Below are 24,447 nucleotides of genomic sequence, written 5' to 3'. Positions count from 1 at the left end.
GAAGGAAGGCCTGGCCAGCACAAATGTGTACATTATCTATAGAAAAGAAGAGGATAGAATTATATGACCCAGCTCATGACTGAGTCTGGTATGGCCTCAGACTCCCACAAGAAAAGTTGGGTGGTGGCCCTTGTCTGTGGGAACAGCAAGTGGTGTTTGTCGTTACTGAGAGGTACTCACTTTTTTTTTTTTTTGTTTTATTGTGTATTTTTGTGAGACACAGGGTGACACTTCATTATACAAATATGATGGACAATGTGTAGCCGTAATTTCCATTTCCTGAAAAATAAAAAAAAATGTTGACTGGCAGTTTCTTTTCATTTTTGAAATTTGTCGTACAATTATGTTTAGTCTGGGATTCCCATAACCCCAGTTGGTTTTTCCCGTAACATCACAACTCTTTATAAGGAGTTACGATTCCATCAGTCTGCTAGGTAAGTATGCCTCGACTATACTGGTACAGACGATGTCAGTCAGTCCAGCATCCCATTGTCTGTTTTGTTTGGAAGCAGAGATGCATGTTGCAGTGTGTCCTGACTTCTGGTTATGGTAGTCTCCATTACTGCATCACTATACATTCCAATTACCATGAAGGCTTCCTTGTATTAGAGAAAACATATGGTATTTCTCTTCTTGTGACTGACTTATTTCACTGAGCATATTGGTCTCTAGTTGGGACTATCTAGTTGCAAATTGCACAATTTCATTCTTTTTTTTAATCTTTCCATAGATATATATTTATATTCTTACGTAGTTGATTAGAGTAAAAAGGGTCAAGGGCTACAGGAAAGTGGGTAAGATCATGGTTTCCACACTAAATTTTTTTTTTTTCTGTTTCTGGGGTCAGGGGAGAAACAAACAAAGGGAGAAGTCCCACCCAGCCTCCCACCCATCCCAGGTCCCCGATGTGGGGCATGCTCCGAGGGTCCTGCTCATAGTTCAACAGTTCTGAATTGCTGCCAATCTCGCCGTTCCAAGCACGATGAAATCTCTTCAGAATCCACTGGCTGACACGGTCTCTTCATGGTTGGGGTTCTGAGATCAGCAGTTCAGTTGGTGGGATCCCCAAAGGAACTTCGTCTGACATGATCCCAGACCTGATTTTTATGTGTGTGTGCCAATACAGGGTCCAGCACAGTCCATCACCCCAATCAGTTTATGCCTATGCTGGTCATTGCAATTGCTGGGTCAGTTCTGTTTCCAGCCTTGTCTTCCACATGAACCAATGGGTGTTGCAGTCCAGTCTGATCCTGCCCACTTCATACTCGGCCCTCACAAACCAGTAGGAGCTGCAGCCTAGTCGGGGCGACTCCATGACTCCAACCAGACCTGCCCCCTACCCTGGTTCCCATGCTTGCCAGTATGTACCGCAGACTTGTTCGGTTCTGTCCCAGATCCCATTTAGCTCTTGTACATGTCAATGAGCATTGAAGCCTAGTTCAACCCAACCAACTTGCTATCCAGCCCACACACATGCTAGTGGGTACTTTTCTGTCTTACCACCCCTGCCCCAGTCCTGGTTTTCGTGCTGTCCAGTGGGAGTGGCAACCCAAGAGGGAGGTGCCCACTAGTTCCCTTCTAGGTCACTCCCACTCCCTGATTATGCACTCTCCAGGTGGTTCTGAGTTTAACTTGACACAATTAGCCCCCTGTGCCAGCCTCTGCCAGCTGATGCTGTGGCAAAGCTCAACCAACCCTCACGCACTCTAACTTATGCCTGCACAGGTGCAATCTTGCCTCTTTATTTTGCAAGCTGCTATCCAGTTGTCCCAACAGCATTTGTTGAATAGACCAGGCTTTTCCCCTGGATTGTTTTCAGCTTTCTTGTCAAAGATTAGTTGACTATGCATGTGTGGGCTCCCTACTCCTGATTCTATTCTGTTGCATTGCTCTTCTCTCTTTCTGTACCAGTACCAGACTGTTTTGATGACCACTGCTCTGTAGTATGTTTTGAGGTCTGGAATTGTGATTCCTCCAGCTTGATTTTTATTCTTCAGGATAGCTTTGGCTACTCGTGGTCTCTTGTGTTTCCAGATGAACTTTTATATCTTCTTTTCTATTTCTGAGAAGAATGTTATTGGGATTTTGATTGGGATTGAGTGGCACTTTCTACCGGCCCCTGCCATGGGCAGGACCTGGACGGCCTGAACATGGGTGGTGATGAATTCAAGATGCCTCCTTCCCTGCTTCTCCGATGCACACTGCCTTCTCCTGCTACTGTTATTGAAGAGCTCAATATCAACAGCCCTGCTGTAGGGCCACCTCAAATGCACTACTCTTTCTTCAAAGATGACTCCAAATCCCTCCTGAACCCTGATACTCCTCTTGGTACCTTCTTACAAGTCAGAGTCAAAAGAGCTTAAGACAGAGAGCATGGCAGCTGCCAGACTGACCCGTGCTCTGAGGCCTCCTCCTCTGGATTCTGTGTTTGGATGATCAACCCAATGAGCATACAAAGTAGCTTGCACACCAATCCAGGGAGCCAATTAGATTGGCAAAGGGGCTGCGTTGCCCTCCCAACAGACAACCTCCTGGTGCTGGTCTTCACCACGCAGCGTTTTAGACCAACTCCCACCTTGTGTTACTAAATACTGAAGTTGGAGTGCCAGCTTCTCTGTGTAGGCTGCCTTGGCCACTGCCTCTGCCCGAGGGGGTCACCCACTCCCAGGACAAAGATGGCAGGAGAGGCAGTACCTCCAGTACACGCGTGTGCATGAATACATTTGGAACAGCAGCTCCTCTTCATGCCTTCCGGTACTCTTTTTGAACTCAAGTGAAAAGCTAGTTCTAAAGCAGGGCAGGTACGGCCAGCCATGGCCCAGAAGCCGGGCTAAGGCACAAACCCATATCCTCATCTCCTTCCAACAGTGACGGCTTACTGCTTGCCAAGACTAGAAGTCACACTTGTCTCTAGGTAGGCAGGTGTGACATCCTGCAGATCCGGGCAAAGTTCCTCAGGAGTACCCTGAGTGCTACTTCTTCAGCTATCCTGAAATGAGCATGAGGGTCTGCCCGCCTGCAGGAAGAGTGGTAGGGAATGAACCAAGTAAGCTCATGGCTGGTGTACACACAGGAAATACTCTTCCTTCCTGACTTCTGTCCAAAATCTGCAGGATCCATGGGAGAATAATCTACCAATAATTTTGAAATTATTATTATTATTTTTGAGAGAGAGAGAGAGAACGGAGAGATAATGGATGCTCCCATATGCTGTTTCGCTCCGCTGAATTCTTTCAGCAGCCGAGGCTGGGCTAGGGCCAAAGCCGATTGCTGGGGCCTCACTCTAGCTCCTATGTAAGTGGCAGCTAGCCCGACTGCTTTAGTCAGCACCATCACCTTTTAGGGCCTGCACTCGCAGGAAGCTGGAGTCAGGAACAGCCCCTGGCGCTCCGATGTGGGATACAGGTAACACAGGCAGCTTCAGCACCAGGCCAAACACCTGCCCATCAGTGGAGATGGTTGGACCAGGACTTTGTAGATGTGCACCCCCTCCCTTGAAGCTAGCATGTGCACCTTGATGAAGGGGTGAGCATGAGGCTGAGGTTCCCCCGTGCCCTCAGAGCTGGCTCCCTCTAGCCCAAAGTCTTGTGTTTTTCGGTGCTCAGCCAACAAAGTTGTGCTGTGACGTGTAATTGCTTGGACCCAGTTGTCTCTGTTCGCTCTCATGAACTGCTGAATGCCCCCAACCCCGCCTCTTCCCTCCAGCCAAAGGCACAGCTGGAAGAAGTTGTAAAATGGTAGAACCATCTGGAAGGTCAGCAACTCAGATCACTCGGTCCAAGCCCTCGGTGGCAGTGCTTGTGCGAAGGCCATCCCTAGGATCTGAAGTTGGCTCCCTTACTCTGGCTTCCTGGTTCAGGGTATGGCCCTTCCTGGGCACAGGCTTTGCCACCCCATCACCCTGGGACCTTTGCAGAGCCCATGCCAGGGCCAGGAGAAGCAGGGATTCACTCACAACCCTGGGACTGGCTCTGCAGGTGATGACAGAACAAGTGTTTCATGGTACTGGACGCTTTGGGTTTCCAGCCTCCACCATCTTCCCACAAGCAGAAGGCCAACAGTTTGCATTCCTCACCTATATTCTAATTAACGTTTTAATAAAATGAGTTTTTTAAAAGACTAAATACTTTTTAAAAAGTTTACTTATTTATCTGAAAGGCAGAGCGAGAAAGAGAGAGAGGAGAGAGAGAGGCCTAGCCTCTCTAGCTGCTGGTTCCCTCTCTAGCTGCTGTCCCTCTTTGGACAGTAGCAATGGATGTGCCAGACTGAAGCCAAGGGTCCATTCTAGCGTCCCACCTGAGTGACAGGGGTGTGAGCACCGGGGCTGTCATTTCAGGCCCATTAGCAGGGAGCTGCACTAGCAGCCGAGCAGCTGGGACTTGAACCCACATCACAAAGCACTGAATGAACTCGTACTGCCACACTGCTGATGTTAAGAACTGCACATGCTTTATATAAAAAGATCATGAAGACCATGCCGTCATTGTACACCAGTGTCATGTTGGATTAAACAGCACTCTGGCCCTAGTCATGAATGTCATCGCTTATATTTATTTATTTAGGGCCCGGCGGCGTGGCGCAAGTGGTTAAGGTCCTCGCCTTGCACGCCCGGGATCCCATATGGGTGCCGGTTCTAATCCCGGCAGCCCCACTTCCCTTCCAGCTCCCTGCCTGTGGCCTGGGAAAGCAGTGGAGGACGGCCCAAAGCTTTGGGACCCTGCACCCATGTGGGAGACCTGGAAGGAACTTCTGGCTTCGGATCGGCATAGTATCGGCCGTTGCATTCACTTGGGGAGTGAATCATCGGACGGAAGATCTTCCTCTCTGTCTCTCCTCTCTTTCCAATAAAAAAATAATAAAAAATAAATCTTTAAAAAAAAGATTTATTTACTGTCAAAACAATCTAGAAATTATTTGTCTTAAATTCTTACTCAGTTGTACTCACTTGTTTGAAAGGCTGGATTCGGAGATCTTCCATCCACTGGTTCACTTCCCAGAACATCCTGCAGCCTTTGAGCACCTGTCAGCAGTAAGCCGGAACTGACGGCACAGCTGAGGCTTGAACCCTCGTACTTAATATACAAGAGCTGAGACTTGAACCCTCGTACTTAATATACATATACCAAGCAGAGTTACAGAAAGGCCAGGAGAGAGAGAGATTTTAAATTACTGGTTCATTCCCCAAAGGACTGCGGCAGCCAGGGCTGGGTCAAGCCAAAGCTCCATTGAAATTTCCCATGTCGGTAGCAAGAACCGAAGTCTTCTGGCCATCTTTCACTCCCAGGCACATTAGCAGACAGCTGTATCAACAGTGGAGCATCCAGGACTCCAACCAGGACCTTTGTGAGATGGCAGTGCCGCAAGCGATGGCTTAACCCACTGTGCCACATCTTTGGCCCTAAACTCAGACAGTCTGATATGGAGTGCACATGTTCCAAGCGATGTTTTAACCACTGTAGCAAATGCCCACCACTAGTTCCATATTTTTGTGGCAGGGACCCACGTAATTGAGCCGTAACCACTGCCTCCCGAGTTTTGCTGGAGTTGGGAGCTCAGCCAGGCATCGAACCCAGGCACTCCGATGTGGAATGCAAATGTCTTTTTCACTAGTGGCTTAGCCAGTAAGTCAAGCACCCCCACCCCTTACTTGTATTTTATATTTATAGTCAAATTACTACAAAATCATCACAGCATGGCATTTTCCCCTTAATCCACTGTTCTCAGACACAGAGCTTCTGAAAGTGGGCTTCTTCAAACTGCTCTTCCCATGTGTCTTTGCATAAGAAAACTTCCACAGCCCCCCGGGGGCCCCCTTCACATCTCCCAGGACCAGGAACAGAGACCTAGGGCAACTGACCCTAGGAGCTGGGGCTCTGCTGACCCCTGAGCCTTCAGCATTTCCCCAGGAAGCTGGGATTTAAGCCAAACGCTGCCACGGATGGCTGAAGGACCCAGGGGGCAGAGAGAAAAACAGCTGTGTCCTTGAAGCCTGGGGTTGCGGGGAGACGGGCCTGAGTTCCTGAGCCTGGTGGCTTCAGTCCCAGGGTGTGACCTAGTGGGTGACAGTATTCCTAAAACTGTTTTTTAAAAAATTCCAATTCTATATAAAAAAAAATGTCTAAACCCTGCCGTCTGATCAAGGGTGAAAAAATTAGGAACCTAACTTGATGACACAGAGGCAGTGGGTGGCCTGAATAAAGAAATGCCAGCATGATGGAAAAGGGCCTCAAGTGGCCCGTGCACGGTCCAGCCCCACAGAGCCGTTCCCACCCATCAAGATGTGGAGAGGGGTCAGGGTACTCGCTGGCTAGAATGCTTCAACCTCATCCTGGCCTTGACCTCCCCTACACTTCCGAGAGGACTCTTCTCCAAGGCCCCAGGGGTCAGCCTGTCCCGAGGTGCGCCCTGACAGGAGGAGCAAAGCCAGGGACGACACTGTGATGGGTCGCACTCCGGCTGAGGCAGGACACACATCCCGGGCCCTGGAGAAGGGCTGAGGAGCGGGACCAGCCGCCCAGGAAGTCACTGGTTTGCTGGAAATCCACATGATTCTCAGAGTGCAAGAGCAAAGGTGACAGAACTTTCACAGCGACGGGTGGCCTGTGTCTCCTGGGACTTAAGACGTAAATGTCCATGGTTACCCTCCAGCTGTCACTGTCCAGCTGCTCCCTCGTGGAGCAGGGACCAATTCCTGCATCCCCACCCCCACACACTGCCACGTGGCATTCTGGATTTACTGACCTCCGGGCAGATCCCAGGGAGGTGTTTCTGACCTTGGCATTGACTAACGCTGGCAGGTTAATGGCAGCCTGCTAAGACAAGCTGCTGACAACGGAAGGGTGTGCAGTCCAAGACTGGGTGCCTCACTGGCTGGCATCTCTTGAAGATGTCCTTTTTCTTTTTTTTAGATTTATTTTATTTTTTTGGTTGAAAGGCAGAGCTGCAGTGAGAGAAGGAGAGACACAGAGAGAGAACCGCCAAGTGCTGGTTCACTTCCCAGTTGGGCACACTGGCCAAAACTGAGCCTGAATGAAGTCAGGAGCCAGGAGCTTCTTCTGGATCTCCCAGGTGGGTGCAGCAGCCCAAGCACTTGGGCCATCATCTTCTCTGCCAGCACATTAGTAGGGAGCTGGATTGAAAGTGGAGTAGGGCCCGGCATGGTGGCGCAGTGGTTAAGGTCCTCGCCTTGCACATCTGGGATCCCATATGGGTGCCGGTTCTAATCCCGGCAGCCCCACTTCCCATCCAGCTCCCTGCCTGTGGCCTGGGAAAGCAGTCGAAGATGGCGCAAAGCCTTGGGACCCTGCACCCGCGTGGGAGACCTGGAAGGAACTTCTGGCTTCGGATCGGCATAGTGTCAGCTGTTGCACTCACTTGGGGAGTGAATCATTGGATGGAAGATCTTCCTCTCTGTCTCTCCTCCTCTCTGTATATCTGCCTTTCCAATAAAAAAAAAGATAATAAAAATAAATCTTTAAAAAAAAAAAGAAAGTGGAGTAGCTGGCACTTGAACTCGTGCCTGTATGGAACACCAATGCCCAGGTGGCCGCTATGCCATGGGGCACCACCCCAGAGATGGGCTTCTTGCTGGCAGAATCTCCCGGCTGCACAGAGCATGGCACAACAAGGAGAGTGTGCCTCTGCCCCAGCAGGACCCAACCCTGGGGCTCCACCCTGATAATCTAATCACTTCCCAAAGGTCCTACTTCTCATATTTTATTTTATTAATTTAAAAAAGATTTATTTATTTTTACTGGAAAGGCAGATATACAGAGAGGAGAAGAGACAGAGAGGAAGATCTTTCATCCGATGATTCACTCCCAAGCAGCTGTAACAGCTGGAGCTGAGCCAATCCAAAGCCAGGAGCCAGGAGCCTGTTCCTGGGCCTCCCACACACGTGCAGGGTCCCAAGGGTCCCAAGGCTTTGGGCCGTCCTCGACTGCTTTCCCAGGCCACAGGCAGGAAGCTGGATTGGAGGTGGGGAATCCTGGGATCCTGGGATCCTGGCACCTGTAAGGCAGAACGTTAGCCACTAGGCTACTGTGCCGGACCCTTTTTGATGTATTTTAAAGGCAGAGAAACAGAGAGAGAGAGGAGAGAGCGCGCTCTCATCCACTGACACTCCTGGCACGTCCGCAGCAGCTGAACTGGGCTGAAGCAAAGCTGGAAGTCTGGGACACATGGCAGAAATCCCATGAAGGTCGCAGGGACTCATCCCGTTGAGCTACCTCCTGCTGCCCACAGTCTTCTTCAGCAGGAAGCTGGAATGGGGAACAGAGCAGGGGTTCAAACTCAGGCACTCTGATGCGCGTGCCAGCATCGCCAGCAGCATTCCAATCACTGGGCCACATGCCAGACCCAAGGCCTTCTTGTTGTTGGATTCCATTTCCAGACCGCTAGTACCATTCTTGTAAGACTTTGGGGACCCTGCCTTTAACCTGTCAGCCTTTAGGAGACAAAACACCCAAAGCACAACAACATCTCCGTAACAAATCACCTTGTAAATCAAGCAATGCAGCCACAGCTGGCATACACCTGTTCAGAAGGATGAGGGACCGCAGCAAGCCATGACCCAGACCAGAAGAACTGCTGCCCATCCCCGAGGCACACCCAGGCCCTGGGAGGGACCGTTCGGAGCTTTTCTGGCCACTCGAGCCTTAGGAATGAGTCCTGAGCTCACATCCCATGCCCAGCCCCAGGGAAGTCCCGATGGGGCAGGTGCTGAGTTAAGGTCGCAGAATCCAAGCCAGCCTGTGGCTTGCCAGCACCGCGCCCATCCTGGTCTGACAGTGTGGCTCAGTAGGCTGTGCGGCTCTGAGCGGCGTAAGGTTTAAGTCGATCCGTCCTCCCAGGCCTGGGTCTCCCCAGGAGAAGGTTTTCCCATCTCCTCCAGCAGTGTCTGTGGTCTCCTCCGTGGACACCTGCCTTCTAGATCCACCTGCCCCATGTCCCAGAGCCCAGCTGCTGCCACAGGCTGGCCCCTGGGCAGGCAGCCCCCAGGCTGGCCTCACTGTGGACTCCCTCCTCTGACGGCTGACCCCCTCCTCTGACAGCTTCTGTGTCCCCTGTTCCAGGAGATGAGAAGCCTTCAGGCTGGCCTACCTCTGCACCCAGTGCCCCATCAGATGGACTCTAGAGGGTTCCAGGACCTGCAGAATAAGTCCTCTCCCCTCTGCTCCCTTGCTGGTCCCTGCAGTGCGAGCTTGCCACAGAGTGGGCAATAAAGGCAGCAGTGGTGGGCAGAGCTGTGTGCCCGGACAGGGCTCACCCCGATTCTCCACAAGCCTTTTATCCCCTTTAAAAACATTTAAAATAAAAATTCATTCATTTATTTATTTGAAAGGCATAGTTACATAAGGGAGAGGCAGAGAGAGAAAAAGATTTTCCATCTGCTGGCTCACTCCCCACGTGGCTGCAATGGCCAGGGCTGGAGCAGGCTGAGGTTACGAACCAGGAACTTCCCCCGGGGCTCCCACACATAGAAGAGGACCAAAGCACTTGGGCATTCTGCTGCTTCCCCAGGCACACTCACAGGGTGCTGCAGCCAAGGCTTACACCGACGCCCATATGGGATGCCAACAACGCAGGCCACTGCTTCACCCACTTTGCCACAGTGGGGCCCCTTTAGCTCCTTTGTTTGGTTGCTCAAAAAAGATGGGGCAGCATTTTCATGTCAGTTTCCATCACAGAGGGAAGGAGGTGGACAGCCAGGGGTGGGGAAGGGACAGCCCCTGGTGGCCACTGAGTGTTCTCGTGTCATCTGTCCCTGGAGGCTCTTTGCGCACGCAGGAATGTGGCAATGGACCCTGCAAGGCGGTGTGGCCCCTCTGCCTCCCAGAGCCCCCTTCCTGTCAGGGTGCGTCTCTGGGCGGAAGTCAGAGGTCTCAGCTCCTGTGGGCGGAAGGAACAAACTGGCCTCCCACGTGGATGTTCTCCCTTAGTGCTTGCTGTGCCTCTCCCGTGCCTCTCACAGGTGACACAGAGCCTCAGCCTGGAGCCGTGTTGTGTGCAGAGGTGTTACTGACCCTCCGTGTCACAGGGGAGAAAGCTGAGCCTCAGACTTGTTAGCTGCGGTGCCGTGCAGAGCCGGGAACAGTTCCCCACACCGGGTCCACCAGCACACCAGAACAGCACGTTAACCTGGGCTCTCCCCTCCACCCACCACCCTACCTGGTACCCAGCAGGTGTGGAAATCGCCAGGCTCCCTCTGCCTGCCTGGGCATGAATGCCTAGATCCCCTGCAAGCCTGCACTCCGTGCTGGCAGAAGCCAGGCACTTGTGCCACTTACTCTATATCTTAAAAAAAAAAGTGTTTGGGGTCCGGTGGCGTGGCCTAGCGGCTAAGGTCCTTGCCTTGAACGCACCCGGATCCCATATGGGTGCCGGTTCTAATCCCGGCAGCTCCACTTCCCATCCAGCTCCCTGCTTGTGGCCTGGGAAAGCAGTCGAGCAAGGCCCAAAGCTTTGGGACCCTGCACCTGTGTGGGAAACCCGGAAGAAGTTCCTGAATCCTGGCTTCAGATCGGCATAACATCGGCCGTTGTGCTCACTTGGGGAGTGAATCATTGGATGGAAGATTTTCCTCTCTGTCTCTCCTCCTCTCTGTATATCTGACTTTCCAATAAATAAATAAATCTTTAAAAAAAAAGTGTTTGTGGGCCCGGCGTAATGGCTCAGTGGCTAAAATCCTTGCCTTTTAAGCACTGGGCACCCCTGGGCACCAGTTTGTATTCTGGCTGCTCCACTTCCCATCCAGCTCCCTGCCTGTGGCCTGGGAAAGCAGTCGAGGACGGCCCAAAGCCTTGGGACCCTGCACCCGCATGGGAGACCCAGGTGAAGCTTCTGGCTCCTGGCTTCAACTCCGGCTGTTGTGGCCACCTGGGAGTAAACCAGTGGATGGAAGATGGTTGTCTCTCTCTCTCCTTCTCTCTGTAACTCTGCTTTTCCAATAAAAAATAAATACATGCTAAAAAGAAAGTACTGCACATTAAATGGCTAACTGTCCTTTCAGGTCAGCAGTTACCACTTTAAAGATGAAAAACCACCCCAAACTTTCCTCCTTCCTCAACTGCATGAACAGTTTGTTGCTTCTGGGCAAAATCAGCTTGATGATGGCTCCTCTGGAACGGCCCAGCGAAATTTGGGCAAGGTCTGGATCCCACAGGGGGCTGCTGGCCAGCCAATCCACTCCGCACCGTCAACTCCCGAGCTCCGGCGGCCTCTTGCCTCGGCTGAACACGGCTGATCCGTTTAGCTCTGTGTCTGAGCCCAAAGAAACTCTGGCATTCCTTATGTAATTCTATCCTTGCCTCTGTCTTCGCTGGAAGACTTCAATCTTGGGAAGAATATCTGCCCGGGAGTGGCATGTGCCTTCAGAATTGGAAGCTATTTCATGCAGCAAGTCTGGAGAGTGCTAGAATCATCTGGAAATGACTGGTTAATGAGAGCTTCAGCTTAAAAAAAAATTGTTCAGTAGAACCCGAAGTCCTAACACCGTTGGGAGAGGTGAGTGGGGGACCACCGTGTATTAGTTTAAAGATTTATTTTTATTATTTTTTCATTGGAAAGGCGGATATACAGAGAGGAGAGACAGAGAGGAAGATCTTCCGTCCGATGATTCACTCCCCAAGTGAGCGCAACGGGCCGATACTATGCCGATCCGAAGCCAGGAGCCTCTTCCGGGTCTCCCACGCGGGTGCAGGTTCCCAAACCTTTGGGCCGTCCTCGGCTGCTTTCCCAGGCCACAGGCAGGGAGCTGGAAGGGAAGCGGGGCTGCCGGGATTAGAACTGGCACCCATATGGGATCCCGGGCGTGCAAGGCGAGGACCTTTAACCACTTGCGCCACTGCGCTGGGCCCTCACTGTGTATTAGTTTAAAAGAGGTTACGTATTAATTTTATTTTAAAGGCAGAGAGAGAGAGAGAGTGTATATGAGAATTGTGCATCTGCTGGTCCTTCTCCTGATGGTTGCAACAGCCAGGCCTGGTCCAGACGGAAGCCAGGAGTTAGGAAGTCCCCCTGATGTCTTACATGGGCGACAGGAGCCGAGAGCCTGGGTCATCTTTGGCTTCCAGGCATGGTAGTAGGGAGCCGGATCAAGAACAAGCTGGCCTCACCAGCAGCAGCTGAACTGCTAGGCTGCAACGCCAGGCCCAGCGTTGTGGATTTCTCAAATTGCTCTGCGCACACCTTCCTTCGTAGCAAGCTGGGAATGTCGCGGGCGTGCTGAGGCTGCCCACGGCGACAGTCTGTGCAAGTCACAGCTGGAACCCCCTTCCTTGTTCAGAGGCTAGGAGACACTCCAAGGGACGGAGCCCATGTTGCCAGTGGGAGGAGGAGGGGGAGTTAGGAAAAAGATACGGAGGCATCGAAGGTCCTGAGCCAAGTCCAGCTCAAGCTGGGAGGAGTGTTGTGTGCCTGCTGCCATAGGACAGGATGTGAAAATGGAGAGGAAGCCACGCCCCAGCTGTGACAGCTGCCAGCGGCCCCCATGACAGAGGTGGCAGCTGTGACAGCTGCCAGCGGCCCCCATGACAGAGGTGGCAGCTGTGACAGCTGCCAGCGGCCCCCATGACAGAGGTGGCAGCTGTGACAGCTGCCAACGGCCCCCAGGACAGAGGTGGCAGCTGTGACAGCTGCCAACGGCCCCCAGGACAGAGGTGGCAGCTGTGACAGCTGCCAGCGGCCCCCAGGACAGAGGTGGCAGCTGTGACAGCTGCCAACGGCCCCCAGGACAGAGGTGGCAGCTTTTGAACAAAATGAAGAATGAGGTAAGGCGCCTTGCTCCTTCGTAGCTGGAACAAAGGTTCAAATTGCGGCACAGCGTGGGTCTTGGCAGGTTCCAAGGTCAGCACGGACCCTTGACCTCTACTGTCCTCAGGAGTGTTGGAGAGCTGCCAGGCCTCCATCCTGCTGCCCCAGTCCCTTCTCACCTGGAGCTGCCTCGAGGACCCCCTCTGGACTGCCCTGGCACGAATGACTGGCACTTCCGGGCTGGCTGGACAAGCTCCCTGCATCCCCTGGATTTCTGCCTGAGGTTATGATGAGCAGAATCTGCACAAGAGGCGAGGAGTGAGTGTCTAGTGGCCCAGGCACGACGACAGGAGGGGGAAGAGAAGCAGCGAGTAATGAGTCACGCAAGTCTGGGGTTGCTCCCTGATGCCAATTGGGTCAATTACACTGTGAAAAGTCCAGAATTTGCGTGGTACAAGCATCTGGTCGGTATTGCGAAGAGACCTTAGGTTGTCCCCACGTGCAGGTAGCAGACACGAAGTTGCTCTTCTTCATGAATTAAAAGAAGCAGAAGAGGACTCGTGTGCTGGGGGAAGCCCCCGCCACACGCCTTTTGCTTCCTGGGTGAACCCAGGCCAGGTCTAGCGATTAAGCCATAGGTGGAGGCGGAGCTGCAGCGCAGTGAGGACTGGCCATGGTGAAGGGCTGTTTGCAGTCTCTGCCTGATCCGAGAGAGCCTCAGGAGCGGGTGGACAAGGGCGGGTGCACAGCAGTGGGGAGGGAGGCTGGGCCCTTGCCGCTTCCCCCACTGCACCGTGGGGGCGGCCTCCTGCCTAGCATCCGGTCTTCTCAGGCCCTCCAGGAAACCGCGTATCTGGGCCCCAAGACTTTCTTCACAAAAGGACTGAAATGACAAGTTAGAAAAGTGTCAGAAATGGAAAGGGAACGTGGGGGAAGAGGAAGGAACCTCGCCGATGCGATCCAGGGCCGCTGGAACCGAGCAGAGGAGTCAAGGGGCCTGCCGAGAGGATGGAAGGGGTGCTGGGGCATGCAGGTGCAAACTGGGAAAAGACACGCCCCCAGAGAAATCCACCCCCAACGCCCCTGGGAGTCCCCAGGAGACCAGGAGGACCACAGACAGGAAGAAAACAAAGGCAGTGCCGAGGGCCCAAAGAAAACAGAACTTCAACAGCCAGCGGAGGACCCCGCGACCACACCCAGGGCCGCCGATGAAAGGAAACCGCAAGAAACAAAACGACTGCGCCGTTTTCAAAAACTTTTTGTTGTTGTTGTTTTTAGCACCAACACAAAAGTCTTTCCACTGCATGTCTGAGCTCTCCTGAAGTACCCACGTTTCGTATTTGATGTGAGTCAGCCTGTGGTCCCCATGGTCACGCAACCCCTGCTGGATATTACTCACCGTCCCTCTGCTGTGTTTGGAAAGAAATAGTTTAGTCTGTTTCAAGGTTAGCTACTTAATTTCATCGTATTTGGGTAAATGAAATCACCTCTAACCACAAAGTGTAACAAGTTTTGCAGACTCCGCGTAGCTGGCATCCCCAGGCAGTAATGATCACCCAATTTCCTGCCTTTATCCCACCGCTCCCCATTACCCTGGGAAGTGTTAATTAATATATTTTAGACCACTCAGCCTTATGCTTACAGATGGGATGTCCTGTTTAACAGAACCAGGAACAAAGTCCAAGGTACGTAGTGTTGGTTTATTTAAGAAGAAATTTCAAATTGGCCTTCAGATTTGAGGTCACGTGTAAGCTTGAATTGTAAACTGCTGTGTGTTAGAAACAGGTAGCTGGACAGCTCAGATGTCTCAAAATTCATGTCCGTAGGGGTGCAGTTACTACGTCAGGGTCAGAGACAGAAGCCAAGAACACAGTCCGAGACTCCAGTTAACTGAGCCAGCACCTGCTGCTTTCCAGGCTAGGAACCCGGGGTCCAGCTAGAGCTGGGAATGGTTCAGAGCGCTCTGACCTGGGATGTGGGTGTCTTAGCTGCTAGGCTAAATGCCCATTCGTTCAACTGATTTTCTTGAAATTTAAAGATGATCAGAAAGTGAAGCAGAATTTGTTTCACGGCTTAGAGCGGAATTGCCTGCGATGGGCTGGGCTGAATCTGGAAGCTGGGAACTCAAGCCAGGTCGTCTTTGTGGGAGCAGGGATCCATCTACTGGAGTCACCCCTGCTGCCTGCTAAGGCCTGCATCAGCACCAAGCAGGAACACAGCGCAGAACTGGTTCCGGAACTCAGGAACCGACAGAGGATGCTGTGGGTGTGTGAATGGCGGGAGAAACCCTTGCCCTCAAGCGGATGCTAATCTTTTTGTATTATCCACATAAAGCCCATGTCTTTTTTTTTTTTTCTCCCCAGTACTAATACAATTTGAACTAATCTCTCAAGGTGTGTACATTTTCAAACTGGATCAGATGAACTCCTTACTTTTTAGTAAAGACTAAAAAAAAAAAAAGAACTATTATTGTTTGGAACCAGAATTGGGACAGTTAATATTCACCCACAGCACGATGGCTCACTGGCTAAATCCTTGCTTTGTACGCACTGGGATCCCATGTGGGCACCAGTTTGTGTTCTGGCTGCTTCATTTCCCATCCAGCTCCCTGCTTGTGGCCTGGGAAAGCAGTCGAGGACAGCCCAAAGCCTTGAGACCCTGCATCCGTGTGGGAGACCCGGGTGAAGCTCCTGGCTTCTGACTTCAGATCAGCTCAGATCTTGGAGTTGTGGTCATTTGGGGAGTGAACCAGCAGATGGTAGATCTTTCTCTCTGTAAAATCTGCCTTTGCAGTAAAAATAAATAAATCTTAAAAAAATATCCATAAAGCAGAAAGGCAAGATTGCAGCATAGGGTGCAGATACGTTTGGGATGATGGGAAATCATCAGACAGGACGAAGCACAAGCAGCAGATTACAGGGAAACATAGGAGTCAGGCAGCTGGCAGAGGGGTACGTGGGACCCCCCTGGACACGGAGAAGTGGCAGCGACAGCAGAATGGCGTTGCAGTGAACAGAAAGCTCATCAGAGATCAGCAAGCAGTGATCTGGACCCCAGAGAGAGCCAGGGATCCAGTGGCAGCCACGGCTCAGCTCTTGTGGCAGCCAACTGGGAGCTGGGGTTCACACAGGGAGCTCGGGAGGCAACTGCAGACTGAAACCTGCCGATCTTGCTGAATACTCTGGCCCAGCAATGAGTGGAAAAAGAGTCAGGGACTCCAGGGGGTGGAACAGTGGTAGGACCGAACTCAAAGCATAGACCAGGAGCTCCTTTCTGGGGGGCTGTGGGGGGAGAGTGCAGAGCTGAGGGAACGGCCCACAGTGGGCTCATTTCTGAGCTAATCCCACAAGGAGGGCAGCGCCAGCTTTGCATCCTGTAGGGTCTGTGTGGTCCACGGACCTGAAAGCCAGCAGTCCCCAATTCTCCAGCAGTGCCCCCACCAGGCGCCATTTTGTGTAGTGGGGCCGAGAGTGTGGATATCAAGGGACGACCTGGAGTGGGCTTGTTTCTAGATAACTGCACTGAGCTGAGCTCACAGGTAAAACAGCACCAGCCTCGCATCCTGCAGGGTCTGTGTGGTCCCTGTATCTGATGGTCAACGTCCCTGGATCTATGCCAGTGTCCCACCAGGCACTAGCTGTATTATGTGCGTCTCATTGTTGGTCGGAAGTTTTATAATGAGTTTTCTGAATTCTGTGTCTCCCGTTTTCTCAACGTCTTCTTCAGTTAACTCTGAGTTTAGTAGAGGCTTTTGTTCCTTTGCTGGAGTCTTCAGTAACATTCATTGTGCCTCTGTCTCTACTTTTATCTTTGGTCATTGCAATTCCGGTGGGCGGATTCTTCTTAGAGCAGGTTTCTAGGATGTATTACCTACACGTCCACAAGTCGATTTTTATGTTCAATCAGTGAGCCATTAAGTCACCATCTTGCACAAGGGCAAGGGCTCCGAGGTCAGGAGGGGCAGTGGTAGACTTAGCATGCACTAAGTCTACAGAGCTCAGACGCCATTTTCACAGTCAGCATGTGTCAACAAGATCAGTGCTGCCAACAAATCAGTTATGCCAACTGTCCAAAACTGGATGAGGAAGCAGTTAATGTATAACAGACCTGTCTGATGGAACCTGTCAGATGCTACATTGCTGCAGTTCACCGAGTCAGAAATGAGATCACTCCTAGCTCAGTACACGTGTAGTCCTGCCCCATAGCCCTTGCCTCCTTAAACAATATGGTGCCCAATTTGGCCGACTGGGCTGTGAAATCCATTTCACAACGCCCATCTGGGATCTGCTGCTCTGTCTCTGCTCCTGGTCAAATCAAATAGGCCAGCAAGATGGGCAGTTCTTTGTCTGGGTTCACCTCCGGATCTCCCAGGTAACGTCCCTTCCCACCTGGTTGTTGGTGGAGCTCTGGCTGCCGATGGAATTCAGTTCGCCATTTGCTGAATGCTGCTGGAGTATCAGTCACCGCAACACCACACCGTTGTGCCCGCTGCTTTCCTGTATCTGTCAGTCTCCAGGTGCCCCTCTGCTGTTGTTCTGTCCTCTCTTATTTCCTGGAATGTGCCCTCTCTGCTTCACACTGGCTAATATTTTTCCGTGTTTAAATGTATCCTTACCCTATTTTTGGCTGTCACCGTTTGTTTGTGGTTGTTGTCCAGTTTGTTCCGTTCTGCCAGAGCCCCAAATGTGCTGCCATATTCTCCCTTTACAATAGGGCCAGTGTCCACCGCTCCATCTTTTTCATTAAGCGGGACATGTTCTTGCAGGTGAGTCTAACTACCCAGGCCAGGCGTCCCAAGCATCACCAGATCCCCTCCCCTGGGGCTCACAAACCCAGCACCCACCTAGTAGGCGGGCCCCAGGATCTGGGCCATCGACCCACACCCCACCATTTTCCCCTGTCCCTAGGGTTCAGGAACCCATCCCACACCACACATGTGGGCCCCATGGCCTGAGTTCAAACTACCCGAGCTCTGTCAGATCCCCTGTCCCTGGGATTCACGTACCTAGCCCCCACTGAGCACAGGCTGGCATGACTCGACTCACCTCAGTGTCTGCAATCTTTTTTTAAAATTTTTTTTATTACAAAATCAGATATACAGAGAGGAGGAGAGATAGAGAGGAAGATCTTCCATCCAATGATTCACTCCCCAAGTGACCCCAATGGCCGGAACTTGATCTGATTCGAAGCTAGGAGCCAGGAACTTCCTCCAGGTCTCCCACATGGGTGCAGGGTCCCAAGGCTTTAGGCCATCCTCGACTGCTTTCCCAGGCCATAAGCAGGGAGCTGGCTGGAAAGTGGGGCTGCCAGGATTAGAACTGGTGCTCATATGGGATCCTGGGTGTTCAAGGCAAGGACTTTAGCTACTAGGCCATGCTGCTGGACCCAGTGTCTGCAATCTTATTCAGCAGCCTGACCTAGTCTAGTCTGCCCCTTGTTTCCAGCTCCTGCTGGTGGGTGCTGCAGACTATCCCAGCCCAGCCTGATTGTTATCCTGGTGAACTGGCTGGTGTTGTGGCTTGATCTAGCTCCTTCTGCCCCCTACCCTCGTTCTTGGATCTGCCAGTGGGTATTATGTGCTGTCCTAGACTGATCTGTCCCCAGACCTGACCCATATGTATGCTGACAAGTACCCGTATGCAGGTGGATACCTGGCATGGTCTAGACTGTTCCTTTTTCTTCTTACGCTCACCTGCAGGGGATGCATTCCAATGAAGGAGTTTCCCAAGTTCCTCTATCGAGTCTCCTCCCAGTGGCAGTTCTCATGTACGCCAGTGGGTCATTGGCCCAGGTTAACTTTGTCCATCTCCTGTCCTGACAGGAATAGTGGCCTTGTTCAACCGGCCACACCCACTCTGGTTCTTCTTGACGGATGTTGCAGCCCAGCACTACCTGGTCCCAGGCCCAGCTTTCACATAATTCAGCTGGAGTCAAGACCTAGCCTGGCCTGTTCTACATGCAACCTGGTTCTCATGAGTACAGGTACAGGGGCTTGAGTCCAGCTTGATCTGTCACTCCACAGTCCCACTGCATGCCTGGATCGGTGAGTCTGTAGCCATTGACAGACATGCCTGCTTCCCTCAATCTTATTCTTATTCTCACCAGTGGGAAGTTCAACCCATCTGAGGTGCCCCTTAGCTCCCCAGCAAAGCCTGTTCCCACCTGCCATTCTTAGGCAAGCCAGCAGAGCTTATAGTTCCACAGGAGTGAGTCCACATTGCCCCCACAGATTCTACTATCAGACGCACCACTCTTGTTTTCCCCTCTAAACCAATTTTCTCTCAGTCCCCAACTTACATAACACGTCATGGACTTATCCACAGGTAGGGCCCAGCGTAGTGACTTAGTGGCTAAAGTTCTTGCCTTGAACGCACTTGGATCCCATATGGGTGCCAGTTCTAATCCTGGCAACCCTGCTTCCTTCCCATCCAGCTCCCTGCTTGTGGCCTGGAATGGCAGTCGAGGACAGCCCAAAGCCTTGGGATCTTGCACCCATGTGGGAGACCTGGCAGAGCTCCTGGCTCCTAGCTTTGGATTGACGCAGCTCTGGCTGTTGCTGTTCACTTGGGGAGTGAGTCAGCGGATGGAGGATCTTGTTCTTTGCCTCCTCCCCTCTCTCTGTATATATCTGATTTTGCAATAAAAATAAGTAACTCTTAAAAAAATTCCCACAGGTCATCTCTAACTACTACCTGTGTGATCCTATTACCCCTCTGTAAATCAAGACCTCTAACCATGAGGGCGTGCTGCCCAGCGGCCCAAGGGGCTTCGCCCAGCACCTTTGGTGCCTGGGCCCTTCTGGGGGGGATCCATGCCGCCAGGCTACAGGTACCTGTGTGGGTAAAAAAAAAAAAAACCCCTCCTAACCTCCACAATGGGGTGGTCCTGGAGGCCTGTTGAACTTCCCTCCCCCCAGGAGTCAGTGTGTTCAGCGAATAGACATTTTTTAAAAGAAGAAATTCAAATGGCTAACAGACATGAAAAGACGCTCAGGTACCCTAGTTGTCAGGGAGGTACAAATGTAAACCACGCTGAGATATCACCTAAGTCCAGTGAGACTGGCCTACATTCAGAACTCTACTAACAACACCTGCTGGCGAGGATGTGGGGAGAAAGGCACCCTCCTTCACTGCTGGTGGGAGTGCAGGCTAGTACAACCAATGTGGAAATCAGGATGGAGAGTGCTTGGAGAATTGCAAATAAACCTGCCATATGACCCAGCTATCCTGCTCCTAGGAATATACCCAGTAGAAATGAAATCTGCATGTGAGAAGGGGGTCTGTAATCCTATATTTGCAGCAGCACAATCTACAATAGCACAGACATGGAAACAACCCAGATGCCCGTCCAAAGAGGAGTGGTTGAAGAAACTGTGGTACATCTACTCCATGGAATATTACTCAGCCATTAAAAAGAATGAAGTCATACCATTTGCAACTAGACGGTCCCGACTAGAGACCAGTATGCTCAGTGCAATAAGTCAATCCCCAAAGGACAAATACCATATATTCTCTAATATAAGAGAATTATCATGCAAATTAGGCTTTTGTGTTTTCTTTCTGCATTGGTTATTCAGTGGTACGTTTTTTTTGACTCTATGATGCTGTATTTTTTTTTTTCTTCTTGTTTTTACTTCATATCTGTTGTTGACCTTATTTCATGGCTTCTCATTGATGGGAATATATAGTGATGCAGTAACATAGATTACCACATCCAGATGTGAAGAGACAATGTAATATTTGTCCTTACTTCCAAAGCAAAAATGGACTCCCAATGAAACTGTTGCACATATCTGGACAATGGGATGCTGGGCTGTCTAACACTGTGTCAGCACTGTCAGGGCACACTTAAATAACAGACTGATGCACTTATGACTCCTTATGAAGAACTATACTACTGCAACAATATGGGGAAAATCAGTCGGGGGATGGGAATCCCAGACCCTACGTAATTGTGCCATAAAATTGAAACAACTACTATACTGAAAAAAATTCCATAAACCATTATTAGAGGTATAGGGTACTTCAAATAGTTCATGGAATTAAAAGTTTATTTTGGGGAAAATTTTATGAGAGTATTTCCATCAAATTTTTGAAATACCTTTGGATACCAGAGAATCTTACTAATTTTTATACCAGCTTATATGATGAACACCTTCGGATAATTTCTATTATATTAATCCTGTTATACTTGTCCTTGGAATATCCTTCTGATATTTGAGATTTTCCGTAAAAAAAAATCTACTGCAACAAACAAACAAACAAACAAAAATGTGCTGTTTTTACAGAATAAATTTATTGGAATGTGAAAAAAAAATAAGTTAATTGACAAAAAAGTTCCGAAGTGGCTGAGCGTCTTGCTGGGTCGTCAGCTTCATTTCAATGTGCAAACACAGGAAAAACGCCAAGGAAAAAGGTGACCTCCTGCCCCGACGGGAAGCACTAAGCAGGGACGATGCCTGCCTGTCACCTAGGGGCTTGAAATGTATGGCCTCAACCCGCTTCCCCAAAGTCAGTACTTTCCAGTGTCAAAAACGGTTGTGAACTAAAAAGCAAAATGCAGCAATCCACAGGTCTCAGGCCATAGCCAAGAGAAGCCTGGGGCGTTTGGCCACTTGGGGTCCAGTGTGTGGTGTGAGGACTGGGACAGACCCATCCCGCACCTCCTAACTTGCATAACGGACTCTGGGGCCTGCCTGCTCCTCTGCTTGCACTGCAGGGCTGGGGTGGCCGTCGCTCCTCTCTCATGTCTCCATTCGCTTGGTTCTTTATTTCATTTCTTTGGTGGTGCTACCAGGAGCATGAGGAAGACAGCTGCACTTGGTGGGGGGCTGTGGTTTCACAAGGAAGCAGCATTTTTCTCTTACCGTGTGGGCCTGCGGAACAGCAGGCGCCGGCGGTGCGCCCTCAGGGACTGCATGGCTTCCCCTATTCCTGCTTCAAACGCAAAGGCTCCTCTCTCTCTCTCTTCTCCATTGGGGAGCCTGGATGAGCATCTTCCGAGGAGGCAGAGCAGCCTCAGATAAACACTGTTGCTTGTAGTCTCCCCACAGCACATGGAACCCGACCCCACTTTCAGGAGGCACGCGGCGAGAGTACAGATGCCCATGAAGTGCCAGGCCTTCCCAGATCTGGGATCTGGGGGGTTGGGAGAATGCATCCCAGGCAGGCAGATGCAGCCGACAGACCAAGGCGTGAGCTCCCGGGGCTCAGGACCAGTTCAGGCTGAAGCCCTTGGACAGCATGGCAGCCTCCAGGTCCTTGTCCTCTTCCTTCTCCCGGAGTCTCTGCTCCTCCAGCAGGGCTACCAAAGAGTCCCTCTGTTCCACCACCTCTAGCATCTCATTCAGGATCTTCTTCTCCTCTGCTAACTCCCCCTCGGTCTTCAGGTGATCTGGGAGTGGGCCAGAGGACAGCTGGCATGAAGGGGCATGAGGCACTAGCCCATCCCATCCCTCCTGCAGGTGCCTCTCCTGGCTCCACTTACCTTCCACTGCCATTCGCTCCCGCAGCTCCTGCTGTAGGCGGCTCTGTCGGTCTTCCAGCTCTAGCTCCCGGGCACTAGGGGGAGAGAAGGAGAGGGACAGACAAGAAGGAACAGATGATTTGGGGGCAAATGAAAATAGCCGTGTGCTAGGCAGGGGGCTGGCTGGAACCCCTGACTCAGGGCCACTTACAAAATCATCAGCTCCGACTCGTAGCGCACCATGGCGTTTTTCTCTTGCACCAACTTGAACCACTCTTGCATAAGTTTGGGGTCATCCTTCTTGCCCATGCCTGCCAAGAGAGCGCGTGTGTCAGGCTGTGGGGAGCATCTGCCGTCCACCCCAGCCCATGAATCATCACACTGAGGCAAATGTGCAAAGAGAGCCGAGCAAGATGCTGCCGGAACACTCCCAAGCCAGGCCCAAAGTTTGCCTACATCCGGGAGGGCGCAGAGAATGAAGGACTCTGCTCACACCCACCTCCTGGCCTAACGGGGTCTAGGCTTTCCCTCTGTCTTCCTTAGCCCCACCAATGACTAATTCCTTCTTCACCTCTCCTGCTCAGTGGTTTTCTTTCGTTCTTAAACTGGTCTGTCCCTGTCCCCCATTTTTTGTCTTCGTTCAGTTAACTGTATTCAGCACCTGTCCCTTAGAGGAAGTCAGTGAACAAGCAGGGCCAAACATCACCCTAGCAACTGTATTTGGCCCTCCTCCTGAGTTACACTCACTTGGGCTAGTTCTTCCCTTGGCCTATCAAGGTTGATGCCCCAACATTTCATCTTAACTTGCAGCCTACCAAGCTTCCAATGAAGGGTGCCTGGTGTGTGTAGGACACCCACGGACGATTTTCAGGTGTCTCACCAAGAGGCTGAGAAAGGTGGCTACGTCCTGCTCTGATTGAAACCCAATAGCAGTTTTTGGTGGCTGCTGCCCCAAACGAACCCCCCCACCCCGCCTGGTATCTCAGTTTCCATCGGGCGTGGCCTCCCCCACTAGGGCTTAACCAAAGTGGGAGGATGGAGAAGGAGCTTCCGATGAATCAAACTACCCGAAGTGGTACCAGGCTCCTTTTCGTGAGAGCAGAAGGCAGAAGCGTGGTCCTATCTAAGAGACAGATGGTGTTGGTAACTTTGCCAATAGTTTCTGACGACAAACTGTTAACGATTAATCCCATGCAGGTCCTCTTCCTATGGCAATGCTGATGTGCACACATCCAAAAATTTAGCACGAAACTTCAGGGGGTTCCTGGGTTTCCTGAAATCCATCCCTGGACCTCAGGTGAAGAGGTGGTGAACTGTGGACCCTTGCCAAGTTCCCTCCGTTGTGAGTCCCTTGGCTGGCCGAGCCTGGCTGAGACAAAACCAAGCCTCTTGAGCATCAAGCTCTCACACTGTTGCGTGCACTCTCCCCCTTGAGGAGCACCTCCTAACATGTGACTCAGAAACACATCTCTTCCTGCGGTGGTGTATGCTTGCCACACACAGGGTTGAAGCCGGTTAGTGTTTACCTAGTGGCCTTACTCTGGACAGGCAGAGATGGACCGTGCTCACACAAGCATGGCATTAGCAGCAGCACTGTGGCCCAAATGCACATGCAACTACGCTCCCAAGGTGCTATCCTGTCCCTGAGCCCTTCCCTGAAGGCCTGTCCAGCGTGCTAGGGTGGACGGCTGCCTGTGTGTCTGGGCACCCAAGGTCTCCTCACCCCCTCCAATAGACTTGGGTCTTTTGAAGCGGCCTGTAGCTTAGTTCCATGCATTCCTTCCGGAGCGTCTCTGCACAGTGTGCCCATGTGGCCATGAGGATGGAGTCCCGAGGCATGCAAGCTGTCTCGCGTGGCAGTTACAAGCACACCAGGAAGTCCTCCTTCCCACCTCCCCGTGTGTGAAGACACAAGAGTTCCACTGGGAGACACCTGAACACCATTCATGAGCTATGGGGGGGTGACGCTCATTTACAGCCAGTGAGCAAGGGAACATGGTGGGGGTGGGTGAGAGTCAAACGTGAGAGCCATGGAGAGCAGAGTCAGAGGTTAGCAAGGGTTAGTCATGGACACACTCCCCGTCCCCTGCCCACATGCCTTTTCAATGACAAGTCTCATTACCACGACAGACTTCAAATCAGACAAACTTAAAACAACAAAAAACAAAACACACTCAGCAAGACACAAGGTGGAGAAGTTTGTTTTTAGTGGTTTTTCTAGAAAAGAAC

The 24,447-nt window shown here is 51.5% G+C and overlaps 1 protein-coding gene across 1 annotated transcript in view; it reads right to left on the bottom strand.

The window, feature by feature from the left end:
• Positions 1 to 21,134: 21,134 nt before the first annotated feature.
• MICAL3 (microtubule associated monooxygenase, calponin and LIM domain containing 3) overlaps positions 21,135 to 24,447 on the bottom strand; it is a 169,077-nt gene continuing 165,764 nt past the window's right edge. Inside the window, exons 31-33 of the mRNA XM_040974555.1 lie at positions 22,430 to 22,529; positions 22,240 to 22,313; positions 21,135 to 22,146 (exon numbers count right to left, since the gene is read on the bottom strand). Of these exons, the coding sequence (XP_040830489.1) occupies positions 21,962 to 22,146; positions 22,240 to 22,313; positions 22,430 to 22,529 (359 nt within the window). The 3' untranslated portion in view covers positions 21,135 to 21,961. The remainder of the gene's footprint in view (positions 22,147 to 22,239; positions 22,314 to 22,429; positions 22,530 to 24,447) is intronic.

Source organism: Ochotona curzoniae, unplaced genomic scaffold (genome assembly GCF_017591425.1).
Source record: "Ochotona curzoniae isolate NIBS_2020 unplaced genomic scaffold, NIBS_Ocur_1.0 contig_2457, whole genome shotgun sequence".
NCBI lineage: Eukaryota > Metazoa > Chordata > Mammalia > Lagomorpha > Ochotonidae > Ochotona > Ochotona curzoniae.
The sequence above is the reverse complement of the archived record's forward strand: the minus strand, read 5'-3'. Positions and strand labels throughout refer to the sequence as shown.